At 39.9% G+C, this 19,356-nt stretch overlaps 1 protein-coding gene across 2 annotated transcripts in view; it reads right to left on the bottom strand.

The window, feature by feature from the left end:
• THEM4 (thioesterase superfamily member 4) overlaps window positions 1-19,356 on the bottom strand; it is a 49,367-nt gene that overhangs the window by 4,384 nt on the left and 25,627 nt on the right. The window contains exon 5 of one of the 2 annotated variants that reach the window (XM_070785663.1): window positions 12,761-13,130. The exons of the other annotated variant lie outside the window; for it this stretch is intronic. Within the exon in view, the coding sequence (XP_070641764.1) occupies window positions 13,088-13,130 (43 nt within the window). The 3' untranslated portion in view covers window positions 12,761-13,087. Of the gene's footprint in view, window positions 1-12,760; window positions 13,131-19,356 lie in introns of those variants that run through there. 2 annotated transcript variants of the gene reach the window in all.

Genomic DNA, 19,356 nt, shown 5'->3' with positions numbered 1-19,356 from the left:
GTTCAGTCACTCAGTCGTGTCCGACTCTTTGTGACCCTGTGAACCGCAGCACGCCAGGCCTCCCTGTCCATCACCAACTCCCAGAATCCACCCAAACCCACGTCCATTGAGTTGGTGATGCCATCCAACCATCTCATCCTCTGTCATCCCCTTCTCCTCCTGCCCTCAATCTTTCCCAGTATCAGGGTCTTTTCAAATGAGTCAACTCTTCACATCAGGTAGCCAAAGTATTGGAGTTTCAGCTTCAGCATCAGTCCTTCCAATGAATATTCAGGACCGACTTCCTTTAGGATGGACTGGTAGGATCTCCTTGCAGTCCAAGGGACTCTCAAGAGTCTTCTCCAACACCACAGTTCAAAAGCATCAGTTCTTCGGTGCTCAGTTTTATTTATAGTCCAACTCTCACATCCATACATGACCACTGGAAAAACATAGCCTTGACTAGATAGACTTTTGTTGACAAAGTAATGTCTCCGCTTTTCAATACACTCTCTAGGTTGGTCATAACTTTCCTTCCAAGGAGTAAGCGTCTTTTAGTTTCAATTAATTTATATTTAAATTTATATAGCTATATGTGTCTACTGGATATATGGCTATATGCGTCTATAGTCAACTCTGGGAATCTTAGAGAAAGTGCTGTAGTGAAAAATGTTAACCCTTTAAAGGTAAAATTTTAGTTGGTAGAAACACAAAGTAGAGCAGGGAGATGTGTTTTGTGTTCCTGTAGTACCATCATGTGGATTAAGGAACTACTCCACGAGGAAAGGAAATGAACATTCTGATTACCCTTCTGTCCAGTTTTTGCTCCCATTAGCTTTTCCTGAACTTCTTGATGAAAAAACTGAGCTTTGCCAATCCAGTATTTACTAAGACCTAGGGGACATTAGGTGTTCTTGCCTGCTCAGCATCTTCCTTTCCTACTAACATCACTCCTTTCATTTATCCATCTGTTCTACCTCTCACCACTCATCCACACACCAACATTCCCTTTTCTTTGGGGAATCAGCACCATTTTTAACCCATGTATGTTGACTAGGGTTGACAGCTGACTTTTATCCCCCACACCCCCTGACTCCCCCCCCCCCCCAACAGTGACTGGTTGTGCATATGAGCATGAGCTGAGACTCTCAATCTTGGAACTTGTGCTGGAGCCCTTGGGGCTGGGTTTTCTTTCTGCTTGAGTTGCTAGGCTTGCAAGATACAAGCCTGCCTGTTAGCTGTGGCACTAAATTGGGAAAGGCTACCCAAGGATGGAGAAGGTGTAAAGGAAAGTGTGGTTGAGACACAGGCACAGATTCAATGGCATCACTGAATGTCTGCACCCAGACATATCTGTCTTCTCCACCATGCAAGCCAATACGTTCCTTTTTTCCTTGCACTATTGTGAATTAAGAGGTCTGTCGCTTAGAATGAAAAGTTCCTTGTTTAATAAGAGAGAGTAAAGAAAGGAGAAATACAAAATAATATAACTGTTTATAGAATATAATTTTCTTAGTGCAACTAATATTTAGGCACAGATAAGCTTGATTGGCATAAAAAACAGGCTTCATATAATTTTATTTATCCAGTTTTATTAGACAACTTACTTAGATGTGTGTTAGAAGCAAAAAGAAAGATAATAGAGACACAAGCAAATTTTAAAAATAAAAGAGAAAAAATACATATACAACAAAGAGGCTTAAGAAGTTAAATGGTGAGTCTGACAAACAGATCAAGAAAACAGAGAAAGCATAAATAAATAAAGCAGAAAAACATCTACTGCTTTATTGACTAAGCCAAAGCCTTTGACTGTGTGGATCACAACAAACTGTGGAAAATTCTTAAAGAGATGGGAATGCCAGACCACTTGATGCCTCCTGAGAAATCTGTATGCAGGTCAAGAAGCAACAGTTAGAACTGAACATGGAACAACAGACTGGTTCCAAATTGGGAAAGGAGTACATCAAGGCTGTATATTATCACCCTGCTTATTTAACTTACATGCAGAGTACATCATCAGAAACGTTGGGCTGGATGAAGCACAAGCTGAAATCAAGATAGCTGTGAGAAATATCAAAAACCTCAGATATGCAGATGACACCACCTTTATGGCAGAAAGCAAAAAAGAAGTAAAGTGCCTCTTGATTAAAGTGAAAGAGGAGAGTGAAAAAGTTGGCTTACAGCTCAACATTCAGAGAACTAAGATCGTGGCATCTGGTCCCATCACTTCATGGGAAATAGATGGGGAAACAATGGAAACAGTGACAGACTTTATTTTTTTGGGCTCCAAAATCACTACAGATGGTGACAGCAGCCATGAAATTAAAAGACGCTTGCTCCTTGGAACAAAAGATATGACCAACCTAGACAGCATATTAAAAAGCAGAGACATTACTTTGAACAAAGGTCCATCTAGTCAAAGCTATGGTTTTTCCAGGAGTCATATATGGATGTGACTATAAAGAAAGCTGAGTGCTGAAGAACTGATGCTTCTGAACTGTGGTGTTGGAGAAGACTCTTGAGAGTCCCTTGGACTGCAAGGAGATCCAACCAGTCCATCCTAAAAGAAATCAGTCCTGAATATTCATTGGAAGGACTGATGATGAAGCTGAAGGTCCAATACTTTGGCCACCTGATGGGAAGAATCAATTCATGGGAAAAGATCCTGATGCTGGGAAAGATTGAAGGCAGGAGGAGAAGGGGACGACAGCGGATGAGATGGTTGGATGGCATCACCAACTCGATGGATATGAGTTTGAGTAAGCTCCGGGAGTTGGTGATGGACAGGGAGGCCTGGCGTGCTGCAGTACATGGGGTAGCAAAGAGTCAGACATGACTGAGTGACTGGACTCAACTGACTGAATTGGGACCAAAAAGGACATAACTAAGTACTTAACTGAGGTAAGAAAAATTGAGAACACTATTAATAACTTCATGTTAATAAATTTAAAAACTCAGATGAAATGGAAAAAGTTGCAAAAAAAAAAGTTTTTGAAGTTGACAAAAAAAAGGGTTAGAAAGCCTGAATAATTGAATAAAGAAGTCATTGAGGCCCTAAGAGGATAGAGCAGCCACACCCAGGAAGGATCCAGGTCTTTGAATCATTTCAGGGGTGGGTCCTTTACTAACTTTCACACATAAGACAATGCAAACAAAAAGTCTATTGATTTAATCAGGTAAAACGTTAAGCGTTATAAATGTACCTAGTGCTATCACAACTAATTTACTACATTAAAAAAAAAAGTCCGTATTTTTGACTTCTAGTTTAATGTACAGAGAACTTGGCCTATAATATCTTGATTCTTTACAATATATTGAGGTTTGATCTATGGACTAATCCTGATTGGTTTTTGTAAATTTTCCAAGAATGTCTAAGCAGAAAGTATATTTTTCTCTAATTACTGAATATAGGGTTCAACATATGTCTAATAAATCATACTTGTTATCTTGAGGTGTTCAAATTTTTTTCTTTTTTTTGTCTGCTTGATTAATAATTGAGAACAGCTTGCTGGAATCTCCCACTATGAAAACAGATTAATTTATTCCTAAGAATCTACTAACTTTAAAATTATTTTATCATATACATACTGGATTAGAATTGTTTCTATCCACTACTGAATTGAATCTCATTATTATGAAGTAGTCTCCTCTACCCCCAGTATTAATTTTTGATAATTTATTTTTTTCCGTGGCTACTCCACTTTCTTTTGCCTAGCATATTTTCCCTTCCATTTTCTGTGTCATGTTTTAGATATGTCTCATATAAACAGTTTATAGATTTTTGTATTGTAAAAGTCAATTTTATAATTTCATTCTCTGAACTGATGGTTTGGTCCATTTATAGTTAGTGTACTTAGTGTTTCATTAAGAGCTATTACTACCATCTTATTTCGGTATTCTATTTGACTCTAATGATGCTTCCCCTCCCTTTCTTACATTTCAAAAAATTAAAAATTTCTATTTATTTATATAGTTATTTGGTTTTGACTCTTCTACTGGTTAGGCTTTAACTATATATACTCATTTTTTCATTATTATTTTAATCACTTTGCCACAGAAAAATACAAAAATTAATTATGTTCACCTATGTTTACCCCCTCCCCAAACTACATATTTTTTAAAATGCTTTTTAAATTTTATTTATTTATTGGACACAGCATGTGGGATCTTAGTTCCCCTCCACTGGGAGCTCAAAGTCTTAACCACTGGACCATCAAGGAAGTCCCCATACTATTTTTGTTCAGTATTTTAGCTGTTCTTTTTTGAAATCCCCAGAAGATAGCCATTATTACTACTTACATATAGATTTTGTGGAGATGTACATTATCAACATATTTACTGATATATTTGCTCATTATTCTTCCTTTCATCCTCCTGTCTGGTGGTATTACTTTTCTTCTTTCTTAAGTATATTCCTTAGAAGTTCCCTAGGACTGTCCTGTTTGTAAATGTTTCCCATTTTTGTTTAAGTAAAAATAAAAAACTTCATTTTTCAAGTTTAGTTTTGCCAAGAGCATGATTCTAAGTTACATGTTTCTTTTAGCATCTGAAGATATTTTATTATCTTCTCACATGCACTATTGCTGAAAAGACATACACTGCTTCTAAGAGGCAAGACTACTCTGTTATGAGAATCCTGTCTTTTATCTCTGACTGCTTTTAGATCACTTTGCCTTTAGTATTCTGTAATTTCTGAAGATACAGATTTCTTTTTATTTATATTTCTTATATCAAGTTGTACTTTCTGTATCTATGGCTCATGATTTTCTTTAGTTCTAGAATATACTCACTCGTTATCTCTTCAAATATTAGATCTTTTCCATTCACTCTGCTGTCTTCTGGAACTCCAACCACAGCACATTAAGACTTTTCACTTGTCCTCTTAGCTTAACCTCTCTTGTTTTTCACTTCTTTTTCTATTGAATGCTTTTTCTTTTTGATTTTTTCAGATCTTTATTTCTGTTCACTTTCAGCTGTGTTTAAGTAATACAAGTCTATGCCCCAACCAGTAATGCTGAAGAAGCTGAAGTTGAACGGTTCTATGAAGACCTACAAGACCTTTTAGAACTAACACCCCAAAAAGATGTCCTTTTCATTATAGGGGACTGGAATGCAAAAGTAGGAAGTCAAGAAACACCTGGAGTAACAGGCAAATTTGGCCTTGGAATACGGAATGAAGCAGGGCAAAGACTAATAGAGTTTTGCCAAGAAAATGCACTGGTCATAACAAACACCCTTTTCCAACAACACAAGAGAAGACTCTACACATGGACATCACCAGATGGTCAACACCGAAATCAGATTGATTATATTCTTTGCAGCCAAAGATGGAGAAGCTCTATACAGTCAGCAAAAACAAGACCAGGAGCTGACTGTGGCTCAGACCATGAACTCCTTATTGCCAAATTCAGACTTAAATTGAAGAAAGTAGGGAAAACCACTAGACCATTCAGGTATGACCTCAATCAAATCCCTTATGATTATACAGTGGAAGTGAGAAATAGATTTAAGGGCCTAGATCTGATAGATAGAGTGCCTGATGAACTATGGAATGAGGTTCGTGACATTGTACAGGAGACAGGGATCAAGACCATCCCCATGGTAAAGAAATGCAAAAAAGCAAAATGGCTGTCTGGGGAGGCCTTACAAATAGCTGTGAAAAGAAGAGAAGCAAAAAGCAAAGGAGAGAAGGAAAGATATAAACATCTGAATGCAGAGTTCCAAAGAATAGCAAGGAGAGATAAGAAAGCCTTCCTCAGCAATCAATGCAAAGAAATAGAGGAAAACAACAGAATGGGAAAGACTAGGGATCTCTTTAAGAAAATCAGAGATACCAAAGGAACATTTCATGCAAAGATGGGCTCGATAAAGGACAGAAATGGTATGGACCTAACAGAAGTAGAAGATATTAAGAAGAGATGGCAAGAATACACAGAAGAACTGTACAAAAAAGATCTTCATGACCCAGATAATCACGATGGTGTGATCACTGACCTAGAGCCAGACATCCTGGAATGTGAAGTCAAGTGGGCCTTAGAAAGCATCACTACGAACAAAGCTAGCAGAGGTGATGGAATTCCAGTTGAGCTATTCCAAATCCTGAAAGATGATGCTGTGAAAGTGCTACACTCAATATGCCAGCAAATTTGGACAACTCAGCAGTGGCCACAGGATTGGAAAAGGTCAGTTTTCATTCCAATCCCAAAGAAACGCAATGCCAAAGAATGCTCAAACTACCGCACAATTGCACTCATCTCACATGCTAGTAAAGTAATGCTCAAAATTCTCCAAGCCAGGCTTCAGCAATATGTGAACCATGAACTTCCTGATGTTCAAGCTGGTTTTAGAAAAGGCAGAGGAACCAGAGATCAAATTGCCAACATCCGCTGGATCATCGAAAAAGCAAGAGAGTTCCAGAAAAGCATCTATTTCTGCTTTCTTGACTATGCCAAAGCCTTTGACTGTGTGGATCACAATGAACTGTGGAAAATTCTGAAAGAGATGGGAATACCAGACCACCTGACCTGCCTCTTGAGAAATCTGTATGCAGGTCAGGAAGCAACAGTTAGAACTGGACATGGAACAACAGACTGGTTCCAAATAGGAAAAGGAGTTCGTCAAGGCTGTATATTGTCACCCTGTTTATTTAACGTATATGCAAAGTACATCATTAGAAACGCTGGACTGGAAGAAACACAAGCTGGAATCAAGATTGCCGGGAGAAATATCAATAACCTCAGATATGCAGATGACACCACTCTTATGGCAGAAAGTGAAGAGGAACTCAAAAGCCTCTTGATGAAAGTGAAAGTGGAGAGTGAAAAAGTTGGCTTAAAGCTCAACATTCAGAAAACGAAGATCATGGCATCTGGTCCCATCACTTCATGGGAAATAGATGGGGAAACAGTGGAAACAGTGTCAGACTTTATTTTTCTGGGCTCCAAAATCACTGCAGATGGTGATTGCAGCCATGAAATTAAAAGACGCTTACTCCTTGGAAGGAAAGTTATGACCAACCTAGACAGCATATTCAAAAGCAGAGACATTACTTTGCCAACAAAGGTTCGTCTAGTCAAGGCTATGGTTTTTCCTGTGGTCATGTATGGATGTGAGAGTTGGACTGTGAAGAAGGCTGAGCGCCGAAGAATTGATGCTTTTGAACTGTGGTGTTGGAGAAGACTCTTGAGAGTCCCTTGGACTGCAAGGAGATCCAACCAGTCCATTGTGAAGGAGATCAGCCCTGGGATTTCTTTGGAAGGAATGATGCTAAAGCTGAAACTCCAGTACTTTGGCCACCTCATGCGAAGAGTTGACTCATTGGAAAAGACTCTGATGCTGGGAGGGATTGGGGGCAAGAGGAGAAGGGGACAGAGGATGAGATGGCTGGATGGCATAACTTACTCGATGGACGTGAGTCTGTGTGAACTCCGGGAGTTGGTGATGGACAGGGAGGCCTGGCTTGTGCTGCGATTCATGGGGTCGCAAAGAGTCGGACACGACTGAGCAACTGATCTGATCTGATCTTAATCTATCTGCTGAGATGCTTCTGTTTTTATACAATATTTTCATTTCTGTAAGTTTTAGGTTCTGTGGCAATCCTGTTAATTTTTACAGCTTTGTGTTGCTTTCTCTTTTTGTGATTTCATCTTTTATTTCTTTAAACATCTCATACATAATTATTTTATACTATATATCTAATTATCATGCTATCTTAAGCCCCTGAGGGTCCAAGTCCATTGCTTATTGTTTCTGCTGATTCTCACGGTGGTTTATTTCCTTACATTTTGGCGCAGGATCTAGTTTTTCTCAACGAGGAATGTCCTTCAGAATTTCTGGTCTGCTATGTTGCATGAAAAAGTCTAATCTAGAACTTCCCAACCAATATACCATGGATGGGTTATAGAAATGTTGAGATCTTAATCCTTTTGGCTGCCTAGTCACCACAACTCAACTCAGCTTCTTTGTCTAATTATCTTAATGTACTAAGCACAAGGAAATAAATCAAGTGTGACATTTGGATCAGGGGGCTGAAAAGTATTTGGGATGATTAAGAAGCAGTTTTGCAAGTTTCCCTGGTGTCTCAGTGGTAAAGAATCCACCTGCCAACATAGGAGACATGGGTTCAATTCTGGGTATCGGGAAGATCCCCATGCCATGGAGCAACTCAGCCTGCGTGCCACAACTATTGAGCCAGTGCATTAGGGCCTGGAAACCACAACTACTGAGCCCATGTGCCCTGGAACCTGTGCTCAGCAACAGGAGAAGCCACTGCACACTGCAACTAGAGAGCAGCCCCAGCTCACCACAACTAGAGAAAAGCCCACACATCAGTGAAGACCAGAACCAGTATAAAAAGAAAGTAGTTTTGCTTGTTAGAAGCAGAAGGGTAGGTTAAGACACCCGAAACTGACACTATAAATTATCTTCAATTAAATTTTAATCCCAGGTGGTTGTCTCTAGCATCCCAGAGTGCCATCAGTTGATTAAGCATGCTTTTTTACTGTTACTATTATTATTATGAATCTAACAACTTCATACAAAAATACAGGGTCTGATAAATATTAACTTCTAGACTACTTATATAATCTAATGCATTATTCTGATCTTTAATCCTCAGAAGAGAATGGAGGTTGTACATTGTAGTGTCAAGTACCAGACCTAGAGGACTTGAGTTCTAACCCTGGCTGTATTCTCTCTATCCATGTGATTTCAGGTAAAACTTATTTTCAGTACATTTTCCAATTGTGGATAACAAATAAATAACAAAGTAACTGATTTATGTGAATAGTTTGTTGGATGAGACAAGGACTAAATATAAGACCTGGCAGGTTGCGTGTGCTCAACACACAAACACTTGTTGCACTAAACTGTAATCCAGATAAATACTCTGCTGAACTTGTTTCCAGATGAAACCCCCCACTTTTTTTTGACAATTGAGGTTGTAGTGTATTCTTCACCTTTATGTAAACAGAGAAAAATATTTTAAAAACTGTGAAACAAGGAAAAATACTAAAAATTTAATTTAAAATATATTATTTATCATGTTAGGAAAGCCATTTCTAGGATCTAATTTTTAGTCATAAATTATATAAAATATTGACTACATGTAAGGATGACAATTTCTCCCAAATTAATCTTTAAAGTCAACATAACTGCTATCTAAATCACATTTTGCTTTTGCGTAGAAGTCGACAAATTTATTCTAACTTTAATTTGGTTCACTCAAGTGAGACAGAGAGTTGGTTGATGAGACACAGGGTTAAACAAGAGAATGAGGTACAGTGACAATCTGGGTGAGGGGCTAAAAATCTAAGGTACAACTAGGAATAAGAAGAAACTATCTCAACATCATAAAGGCCACATATGAAAAGCCTATAGCTAATCCCATACACAATGGTTTAAAGACTTGATACTTTTCCTCTAAGATTTGGAAGAAGGCAAAGATGCCTACTTTTGCCATTCCTATCAACAAAGTACTAGAAGTCTAGCCCGAGTAGTTAGGCAAGAAAAAGAAAGGAAAGGCAGACAAATCAGAAAGGAAGAAGTACATAATCTCTGTTCACAGGTGAAACGGTCTTATCTACAGAAACTCCCAAAGATTCCACAGAAAAACCGTTAGAACTAATGAACAAATTCAGCAAAGTTGCAGGATATAAAATCAACATAAAAAATCAATTGCATTTTTATACACGAACCATGAACAATCTAAAAAGGAAACTGAGAAAACACTTTCATTAAAAACATCAATAAGAATAAAATACTTAAGAATAACCTTAATCAAGGAGACAAAAGACTAAGAAATTAGAGACACAAATAAATGGAAAGACATCTTGTGTTCATTAGTTAGAAGACTCTCTCTCTCTCTCTCTCTATCTATATATATATATATATATATTATTTAATTGGAGGCTAATTACTTTACAATATTGTGGTGGTTTTTGACATACATTCAATGAATCAGCCATGGGTGTACATGTGTTCCCCATCCTGACCCTCCCTCCCACCTCCCTCCCCATCCCATTCTTCAGGGTCAACCCAGTGCACCAGCCCTGAGCACCCTGTCTCATGCATGGAACCTGCACTGGCGATCTATTTCACATATGATAATATACATATTTCAATGCTATTCTCTCAAATCATCCCACCCTTGCCTCCTCCCACAGAGTCCAAAAGTCTGTTCTTTACATCTGTGTCTCTTTTGCTGTCTCGCATATAGGGTCATCATTACCATCTTTCTAAATTCCATATATATGCGTTAATATACTGTATTGGTGTTTTTCTTTCTGACTTACTTTGCTCTGTATAATAGGCTTCAGTCTCATTCACCTCATTAGAACTGATTCAAATGCATTCTTTTTAACAGCTGAGTAATATTCCATTATATATATGTATCACAGCTTTCTTATCTATTTGTCTGCCAATGGATATCTAGGTTGCTTTCATGTCCTGGCTATTATAAACAGTGCTGCGATGAACATTGGGGTACACATGTCTCTTTCAATTCTGGTTTCCTCAGTGTGTATGCCCAGCAGTGGGATTGCCGGGTTGTATGGCAGTTCTATTTCCAGTTTTCTAAGGAATCTCCACACTGTTCTCCATAGTGGCTGTACTAGTTTTCATTCCTACCATCAGTGTAAGAGGGTTCCTTTTTCCCCACACCCTCTCCAGTATTTATTGTTTCTAGACTTTTTGACAGCAGCCATTTTGACTGGTGTGAGATGGTACCTCATTGTGGTTTTGATTTGCATTTCTCTGATAATGAAGACTCAATATTTTTAAGATGTCATTACTACCCAAAGCAATTTTCAGATTCAGGGCAATCCCCATTAAAATGTCAATGGCATTTTTCTCCATTGTGTTTTCAAGGTTTTTGAACATCTTTACTATCATTATTCTGAATTCTTTTTCAGGTAGTTTGCCTATTTCTTCTTCATTTATTTGGACTTCTGTGTTTCTACTTTTTCCTTCATTTGTATAGTATTTCTGTGCCTTTTCACTATTTGTGTGTGTGTGTGTTTGAGGTCTCCTTTTCCCAGGCTTCAAGGCTGAATTCTCCTTCCTTTTGGTTTCTGCCTTTCTAAGGTTGGCCCAGTGGTTTGTGTAAGCTTTGTACAGGGTGAGATTTGTGCTGAGTTTTTTGTTTGTTTTTCCTCTGATGGCCAAGGCTGAGTGAGGTGGTAATCCTGTCTACTGATGATTGGGCTTATATTTTTGTTTTGTTTGTTGTTTAGATGAGGCATCCTGCACAGGGTGCTACTGGTGGTTGCGTGATGCTGGGTCTTGTATTCAAGTGGTTTCCTTTGTGTGAGTTCTCACCATTTGATACTCCCTAGGGTTAGTTCTCTGGGAGTCTAGGGTATTGGAGTCAATGCTCCCATTCTAAAGGCTCAGGGTTTGATCTCTGGTCAGGAATGAAGATTCCACAAGTGGTTTGTTATGGCATTAAGTAAGATTAAAACAAATACCCCAAAACAAGAAAGCAAAGATGCTGCTAAGTCACTTCAGTCGTGTCTGACTCTGTTTGACCCCACAGACGGCAGCCTACCAGGCTCCCCCGTCCCTGGGATTCACCAGGCAACAACACTGGAGTGGGCTGTCATTTCCTTCTCCAATGGGTGAAAGTGAAAGGTGAAAGTGAAGTCGCTCAGTCGTGTCCGACTGTTCATGACCCCATGGACGGCAGCCTACCAGGCTCCTCCGTCCATGGGATTTTCCAGGCAAGAGTACTGGAGTGGGGTGCCATCGCTTTCTCCGAAGCAAAGATGAACCCCAGACAAATGGCAGTTACAAAATTAGGCAAATAATAATTAAAATAATGGAGTATACATATATACCCAAAAGCAAAGTCAAAATAGTCCATAAAAATACAGTACAGTAGACTGACCCGGAGAACAAATGAAATAAAAAATTGTATTTACCTGTTAAGAACAAAACTAACTAAAGCACAAACTGGAAAATAAAACTAAAGCAAGGTGCCAAGTAGGGAATAAAGCAATGAAAACAAAACTAACAAATATGTTGAGAGGAAAGGAAAGAAAGAAAAAATAAGAAAGAATAGACATGCAAAGTTAAACAGAGGTAGATGAAGAAGATTTATATACATTAAAGATTAACTGCAAGGGGAAAAGAATAGTAGGAAAGGCAAACAAAGGAATAAACATAGAAAAAATATAACAGGTTTAAAAAAGTTAAAATTATAAAAGAGAGAGAGAAAAAAAAAGGAAAACTCCACAGAACTGCAAAAACCCAACATAGAGACAGAGGTTTATAACAACAATAAAAAGTGTGACGTAATATACCCATATACATATATACCCATCGGTTCAGTTCAGTCACTCAGTCGTGTCCGACTCTTTGCGACCCCATGAATCACAGCACGCCAGGCCTCCATGTCCATCACCAACTCCCGGAGTTCACTCAAACTCATGTCCATCGAGTCGGTGATGCCATCCAGCCATCTCATCCTCTTTTGTCCCCTTCTCCTCCTGCCCCTAATCCCTCCCAGCATCAGGGTCTTTTCCAATGAGTCAACTCTTCGCATGAGGTGGCCAAAGTATTGGAGTTTCAGCTTCAGCATCAGTCCTTCCAATGAACATCCAGGACCAATCTCCTTTAGGATGGACTGGTTGGACCTCCTTGCAGTCCAAGGGACTTTCTCAAGAGTCTTCTCCAACACCACAGTTCAGAAGCATCAATTCTTCGGTGCTCAGCCTTCTTCACAGTCCAACTCTCACATCCATACACGACCACTGGAAAAACCATAGCCTTGAGTAGACGGACCTTTGTTGGCAAAGTAATGTCTCTGCTTTTGAATATGCTATCTAGGTTGGTCATAACTTTCCTTCCAAGGAGTAAGCGTCTTTTAATTTCATGGCTGCAATCACCATCTGCCCTGATTTTGGAGCCCCCAAAAATAAAGTCTGATACTCTTTCCACTGTTTCCCCATCTATTTCCCATGAAGTGATGGGACCAGATGCCATGATCTTAGTTTTCTGAATGTTGAGTTTTAAGCCAACTTTTTCACTCTCCTCTTTCACTTTCATCAAGAGGCTTTTTAGTTCCTCTTCACTTTCTGCCATAAGGGTGGTGTCATCTGTATATCTGAGGTTATTGATATTTTTCCTGGCAATCTTGATTCCAGCTTGTGCTTCTTCCAGCCCAGCATTTATACACCCATAAGCAAAATAAAAACAGTCCAACAAAAATAAAGTCAGTAGATTGACCCAATGAACAAAGAAAACCAAAAATTATATCTACCAGTTAAGAACAAAACTATTACACATATATTCTTTCTTTCCTTTCTTTCCCTTCCTCTCAACATATTTGTTAGTTTTATTTTCATTGCTTTATTTCCCATTTGGCACCTTGCCTTAGTTTTGTTTTCCAGTTTGTGTTTTAGTTAGTTTTGTTCTTAATTGGTAGATATAATTTTTGGTTTCCTTTATTCACTGGGTCAATTTGTTAGTTTTGTTTTCACCAGATGGTCAATACTGAAATCAGATTGATTATATTATTTGCAGCCAAAGATGGAGAAGCTCTATATAGCCAGCAAAAACAAGACTGGGAACTGACTGTGGCTCAGATTATGAACTCCTTATTGCCAAATTCAGACTTAAACTGAAGAAAGTAGGGAAGACCACTAGACCATTCAGGTATGACCTAAATCAAATCCCTTAACGATTATACAGTGGAAGTGACAGATTCAAGGGATTAGATCTGATCAAGTGCCTGATGAACTATGGATGGAGGTTCGTGACATTATACAGAAGACAGGGATCAAGACCATTCCCAAGAAAAATAAATGCAAAAAAGAAAAATGGCTGCCTGAGGAGGCCTTACAAATAGCTGTGAAAAGAAGAGAAGCAAAAAGGAAAGGAGAAAAGGAAAGATATACCCATTTGAGTGCAGAGTTCCAAAGAATAGCAAGGAGAGACAAGAACGTCTTCCTCAGTGATCAGTGCAAAGAAATAGAGGGAAACAATGGAATGGGAAAGACTAGAGGTCTCTTCAAGAAAATTAGAGATACCAAAGGAACATTTCATGCAAAGATGGGCTCAATAAAGGACAGAAATGGTATGGATCTAACAGAAGCAGAAGATATCAAGAAGAGGTGGTAAGAATACACAGAAGAATTATACAAAAAAGATCTTTATGACCCAGATAATCACAATGGTGTGATCACTCAACTAGGGCCAGACATCCTGGAATGAGATGTCAAGTAGGCCTTAGGAAGCATCACTATGAACAAAGCTAGTGGAGGTGATGGAATTCCAGTTGAGCTTTTTGAAATCCTAAAAGATGATGCTGTGAAAGTGCTGCACTCAATATGTCAGCAAATTTGGACAACTCAGCAGTGGCCACAGGACTGGAAAAGGTCAGTTTTCATTCCAATCCCAAAGAAAGGCAATGCCAAAGAATGCTCAAACTACCACACAATTGCACTCATCTCACATGCTAGTAAAGTAATGCTCAAAACTCTCCATGCCAGGCTTCAACAGTATGTGACCCTGAACTTCCAGATATTCAAGCTAGATTTCAAAAAGGCAGAGGAACCAGAGATCAAATTGCCAACATCCGTTGGATTATCAAAAAAGCAAGAGAGTTCCAGAAAAACATTTACTTGTGCTTTATTGACTATGCCAAAGCCTTTGACTATGTGGATCACAACAAACTATGGAAAATTCTGAAAGAGATGGGAATACCAGACCACCTTACCTGCCTCTTGAGAAATCTGTATGCAGGTCAAGAAGCAACAGTTAGAACTGGACATGGAACTAACAGACTGGTTCCAAATCGGGAAAGGAGTACGTCAAGGCTATATATTGTCACCCTGCTTATTTAACTTATATGCAGAGTACATCATGAGAAACGCTGGGCTGGATGAAGCACAAGCTGGAATCCAGATTGTTGGGAGAAATATCAACAACCTCAGATATGCAGATGACATCACCCTTATGACATAAAGTGAAGAAGAACTAAAGAGACTAATTGATGAAAATGAAAGAGGAGAGTGAAAAAGTTGGCTCAAAGCTCAATGTTCAGAAAACTAAGATCATGGTATCTGGCCCATTCACTTCATGGCAAACAGATGGGGAAACAATGGAAACAGTGAGACTTAATTTTTGGGTTTCAAAATCACTGCAGATGGTGATTGCAGCCATGAAATTAAAAGATGCTTACTCCTTGGAAGAAAAGTTATGACCAACCTAGACAGCATATTAAAAAGCAGAGACATTACTTTGACAACAAAGGTCAATCTAGTCAATCCTATGGTTTTTCCAGTAGTCATGTATGGATGTGAAAGTTGGACTATAAAGAAAGCTGAGCACCGAAGAATTGATGCTTTTCAACTGTGGTATTAGAAAAGACTACTGAGAGTCCCTTGGACTGCAAGGAGATCCAACCAGTCCATCCTAAAGGAAATCAGTCCTGAATATTCATTGGAAGGACTGATGTTGAAGCTGAAACTCCAATACTTTGGCTATGTGATGCGAAGAGCTGACTCATTTGAAAAAACCCTGATACTGGAAAGATTGAAAGCAGGAGGCGAAGAGGATGACAGAGAATGATATAGTTGGATGGCATCACCGACTCAATGGACATGAGTTTGAGTAAACTCTGGGAGTTGGTGATGGACAGTGAGGCCTGGCATGCTGCAGTCCATGGGGTCACAAAGAGCTGGATAAGACTGAGTGACTGAACTGAACTGAACTGCAAGGGGAAAAGAACAGTAGGAAAAGGAAACAAAGGAATATATGTAGAAAGATAGTAATTGGTTTAAAAAATGAAAAATTGAAATTAAAAAAAGAGAAAAGAAAAAAAAAAAAAAGGAAAACTCCCCAGAACTGCAAAAGCCCAACATAGAAGCAGAGGTTTAAAACAACAATAAAAAATGTGACTGAGGAAAAAAAAAAAGCTCAGAAGCTTAATTAGATTTCATAATGCCAATAAAATTGACAACTACAAGAAGGAGAAAAAAAAATCCAAAAGTATCTACAGAACAAGTCAAAACATAAGAATAATAAATGTTTTTCTTGAGTCACTGGTGTCAGAGTTCTTTCCCCCTCTGGGAGTCACAGTGCACCTCACCTCCCTAGGATGCCCTCCAACACTGTGCTGATCTCTGGATCTGCTGTGGGGGCAGCTCAGATTCTAATCTGGTCCCACTCCTGTGCGTTCTTGCCTCCAATGTCCACAGCTATCAGAGCTAGTACGTTTTCTTTTGTGGGAGCTCTCAGTGGCCTTTTATATATTTCATAGACACAGAGTCTGCCTAGTTGATTCTGTAGATTTAATCTACAGCTTGTACATCTGGTGAGAAGGTTTTGGGTCTTCTTCTGTAGCCACACTGCCTCTGGGTTTCAACTGTGGTTTTATTTCCACCTCTACATGTGGGTCGTCCACTGGGGTTTGCTCCTGAGGCTGCCCTGGAAGACTTGGGTGTGCCCACGTGAGGGCCAGGTGTGGAGATGGTGCAGCTGCTTGGGTCACAGGGGTTCTGGCAGCACCAGGTACTCAGGGGAGTTGGTGGCTAGGGCAGCAGGAAATATAGTGCTCTAGAAGGGTATGGCAACCAGTATTGGCCAATACACTCCAGTATTCTTGGTTGGAGAATCCCCCTGACAGAGAAGCCTGGCAGGCCATAGTTCACAGGAGTGCAGAGTTGGACAGGACCGAAGCAGCCCTGTGTGCATAGATGCAAGACTTTTTTTTTGTCTGTGGCAGCTCTGCCCCAGTGAGAGTTGAGCATGAAGGTGGCACAGCTGCTTGGCTTCTGGGGACCCTGGCAGCACCAAGTGTGCAGGGACATGAACTGCCTCCACCATAGGAGTTATGGCACTCTCAGAGTCTTTTTTCGAGTCTCTTGGAGCTGGTGATCAGAAGGCCCCTTTGGCCAGTCTTTCTCTGTAGCTCCACCCATTCAGGCACTTAGAGTGCTTGCTCCCTTGCCTGGGGCCCTTCTCTGTTGTTCCGCGTGTCAGGCACACAGAGGGGCCCCCTTGGCTGGGGTCCTACTCTGTAGTTTGGCACACCAGTCACTTAAAGGAGCACCCTGGGTGGGGTCCTACTCTGTAGTTCAGTGCATCAGGTGTTTGATGGGCCAGCCTCTCTATTGTTCAGCTGCCAACACTGGCATATGGGGACAGAGAGGCTATGGTGGAGGCTCCACCTGCTACGTGTGACTCAGCAGTATCGCCTGGCTTCCATGGCCACCTGGTTTTCCTCCACAGGTATTTCCCACCACAGTCTCCTTCCTCACCTCCCCTTGATCCGTCTCTCCACAGTCAACAGCAGCCCTCGCCCTGGGATTGCTCCACAACCCCTAAACTCCAGCTCCCAGCCTCTGCGCCTTCCAGGGGACCTGCATCCCTGTCTGGGGCATGTATAGCTGTGGCAAGGACTGTCTGATTCTCATTCCATTTAGGCTGCCACAAAGCAGCTGTCTTACTCTCAGCCTTAAATGTTTCTCCTCCGACTCAGACAATTGCCCCAGTGTGGGGATCGGACCCCTGCCTCAGTTCCGCCACCCGCCGAGGGCAGGTCCAGTCCCGCTAACATTCCTGTTTTTCCCCCTAGTTCCTTTATCCTACCAAGTTTTGCATGGTTCTATATATTCTTTTCTGCTGGTCAAGTACTTCCATCTGCTCTCAGCTGGTGTTCTGCATGCACTTCTGTGTCTGAAGGTGTATTCCTGATGTATCCGTGAGAGAGATGTTCTCCATGTCCACCTGCTTCTCTGCCATCTTGTTCTCTCCTCAATGACATTTTTTTGTAGAAAAAGAAAAATCCACCTAAAGTTTACGTGAATCTCAAGGGACTCCAAAGAGCCAAAACAATCTTGAAAAAGAAGGAAAAAGTTGTAAATCTCACACTTCTTGATTTCAAAACATTACAAAACTACAATAATAAAGATAATGTGGTACTGGCTAAAGACAGACTATATAGATCAATGGAATAGAATAGAAAGCCTAGAAATAAACCCTCACATATATGGTCAAATGATTTTCTACAAGTGACCAAAACAACTCAATGTGGAAATGACAGTCTCTTAAAAAAATGGTGCTGGGAAAACTGGATATCCACAAGTAGAAGAATGAAGTTGGACTTTTGCCTTAAACCACGTATAAGAAAAATAATGTGAAAAGGACTGAAGACCTATATGAAAGACCTAAAACTATAAAACTCCTAGAAGAAAACATTGGGGAAAAGCTTCATGATGTTGGTTCAGTAATGATTTCTTGGATATGACACCAAAGACAGAGACAACAAAATTTAAAAAAAAGGGGAATACATCAAACTTAAAAAATTCTGTGCAAATGGGAATGTGCATGTGTGCTAAGTCACTTCAGTTGTGTCCAACTCTTTGCAAGCCTATGGACTGCAGCCTGCCAGGCTCCTCTGTCCATGGGATTCTCTAGGTGTGAATACTGGAGTGAGTTGCCATGCCCTCCTCCAGGGATTCTTCCCAATCCAGGGATCAAACCCATGTCTTTTATGTCGCCTGCATTGGTAGACAGGTTCTTTACCACTAGTGCCACCTGGGAAATACAAGGTTAAGTGTAGATGAAATAATAAGATTTGTAATCACTGAGATAATTTGATAATTAGAAGAAACTAACTTGATGTTTAGTTAAATCCAATTATGTTTTTAATTAGTGCTTTAGTATTTAAAATAATTTATATTGTATTATTTATGTGTGGATTTGTTAATATGTCTATAGTTGTAGACTTTCAGGTGGTCCAGTGGTTAAGAATCTACCTGCCAATGCAAAGGACATGGGTTCGATAACTGGTCTGGGGAGATTCCACATGCCCCTAGGGCAGCTAAGCTCATAAGCCACAATTTACTGAAGCCTGTGTGTCCCAGAGCCCATGCTCTGCAACAAGAGAAGCCATTGCAATGACAGGCCTGCATATGGCAACTAAAGAGTAGCCCCCTGCTTGCTGCAACAAGAAAAAGCCCTCGTGCAGCAACCAAGACAAAAAATAAATAAAATTAAAAAAAATGTCTGTAGTTGTGTTAGTTGATGACACTGAATTTAATTGGGGTGACAGTAATAGCAGTTAAGGAACCACTTTCCCAATCTCTTTTAATGCTAATGAGATTAAATGGGTGTGTTGTGCAGTACATACAAGAAGTCTTTTTGAAAGAGAGAAGACAACTCTATCCTTATTCCTCAATCCTGCTGTGCAGGACATGTGATGACAGGTTTTATTGCCACTCTGAACTGTGAAAAGATGAGCTGGAAAGAGCCTGCATCTCTGGAGCTGCCATACTAGATTTCTTTCACATAAGTTTCTATCTTGTTAAAGTTATTTTTATTTTGAAGTTACTATTATTGGCAGTTGGGGAGGATGAAGTTAAAGCATCTGGC

The sequence above is a fragment of the Bos indicus genome, chromosome 3, assembly GCF_029378745.1.
Source record: "Bos indicus isolate NIAB-ARS_2022 breed Sahiwal x Tharparkar chromosome 3, NIAB-ARS_B.indTharparkar_mat_pri_1.0, whole genome shotgun sequence".
Taxonomy (NCBI): Eukaryota; Metazoa; Chordata; class Mammalia; order Artiodactyla; family Bovidae; genus Bos; species Bos indicus.
Note: the sequence above shows the minus strand (reverse complement) of the source record. Positions and strands in the feature narration are given on the sequence as shown.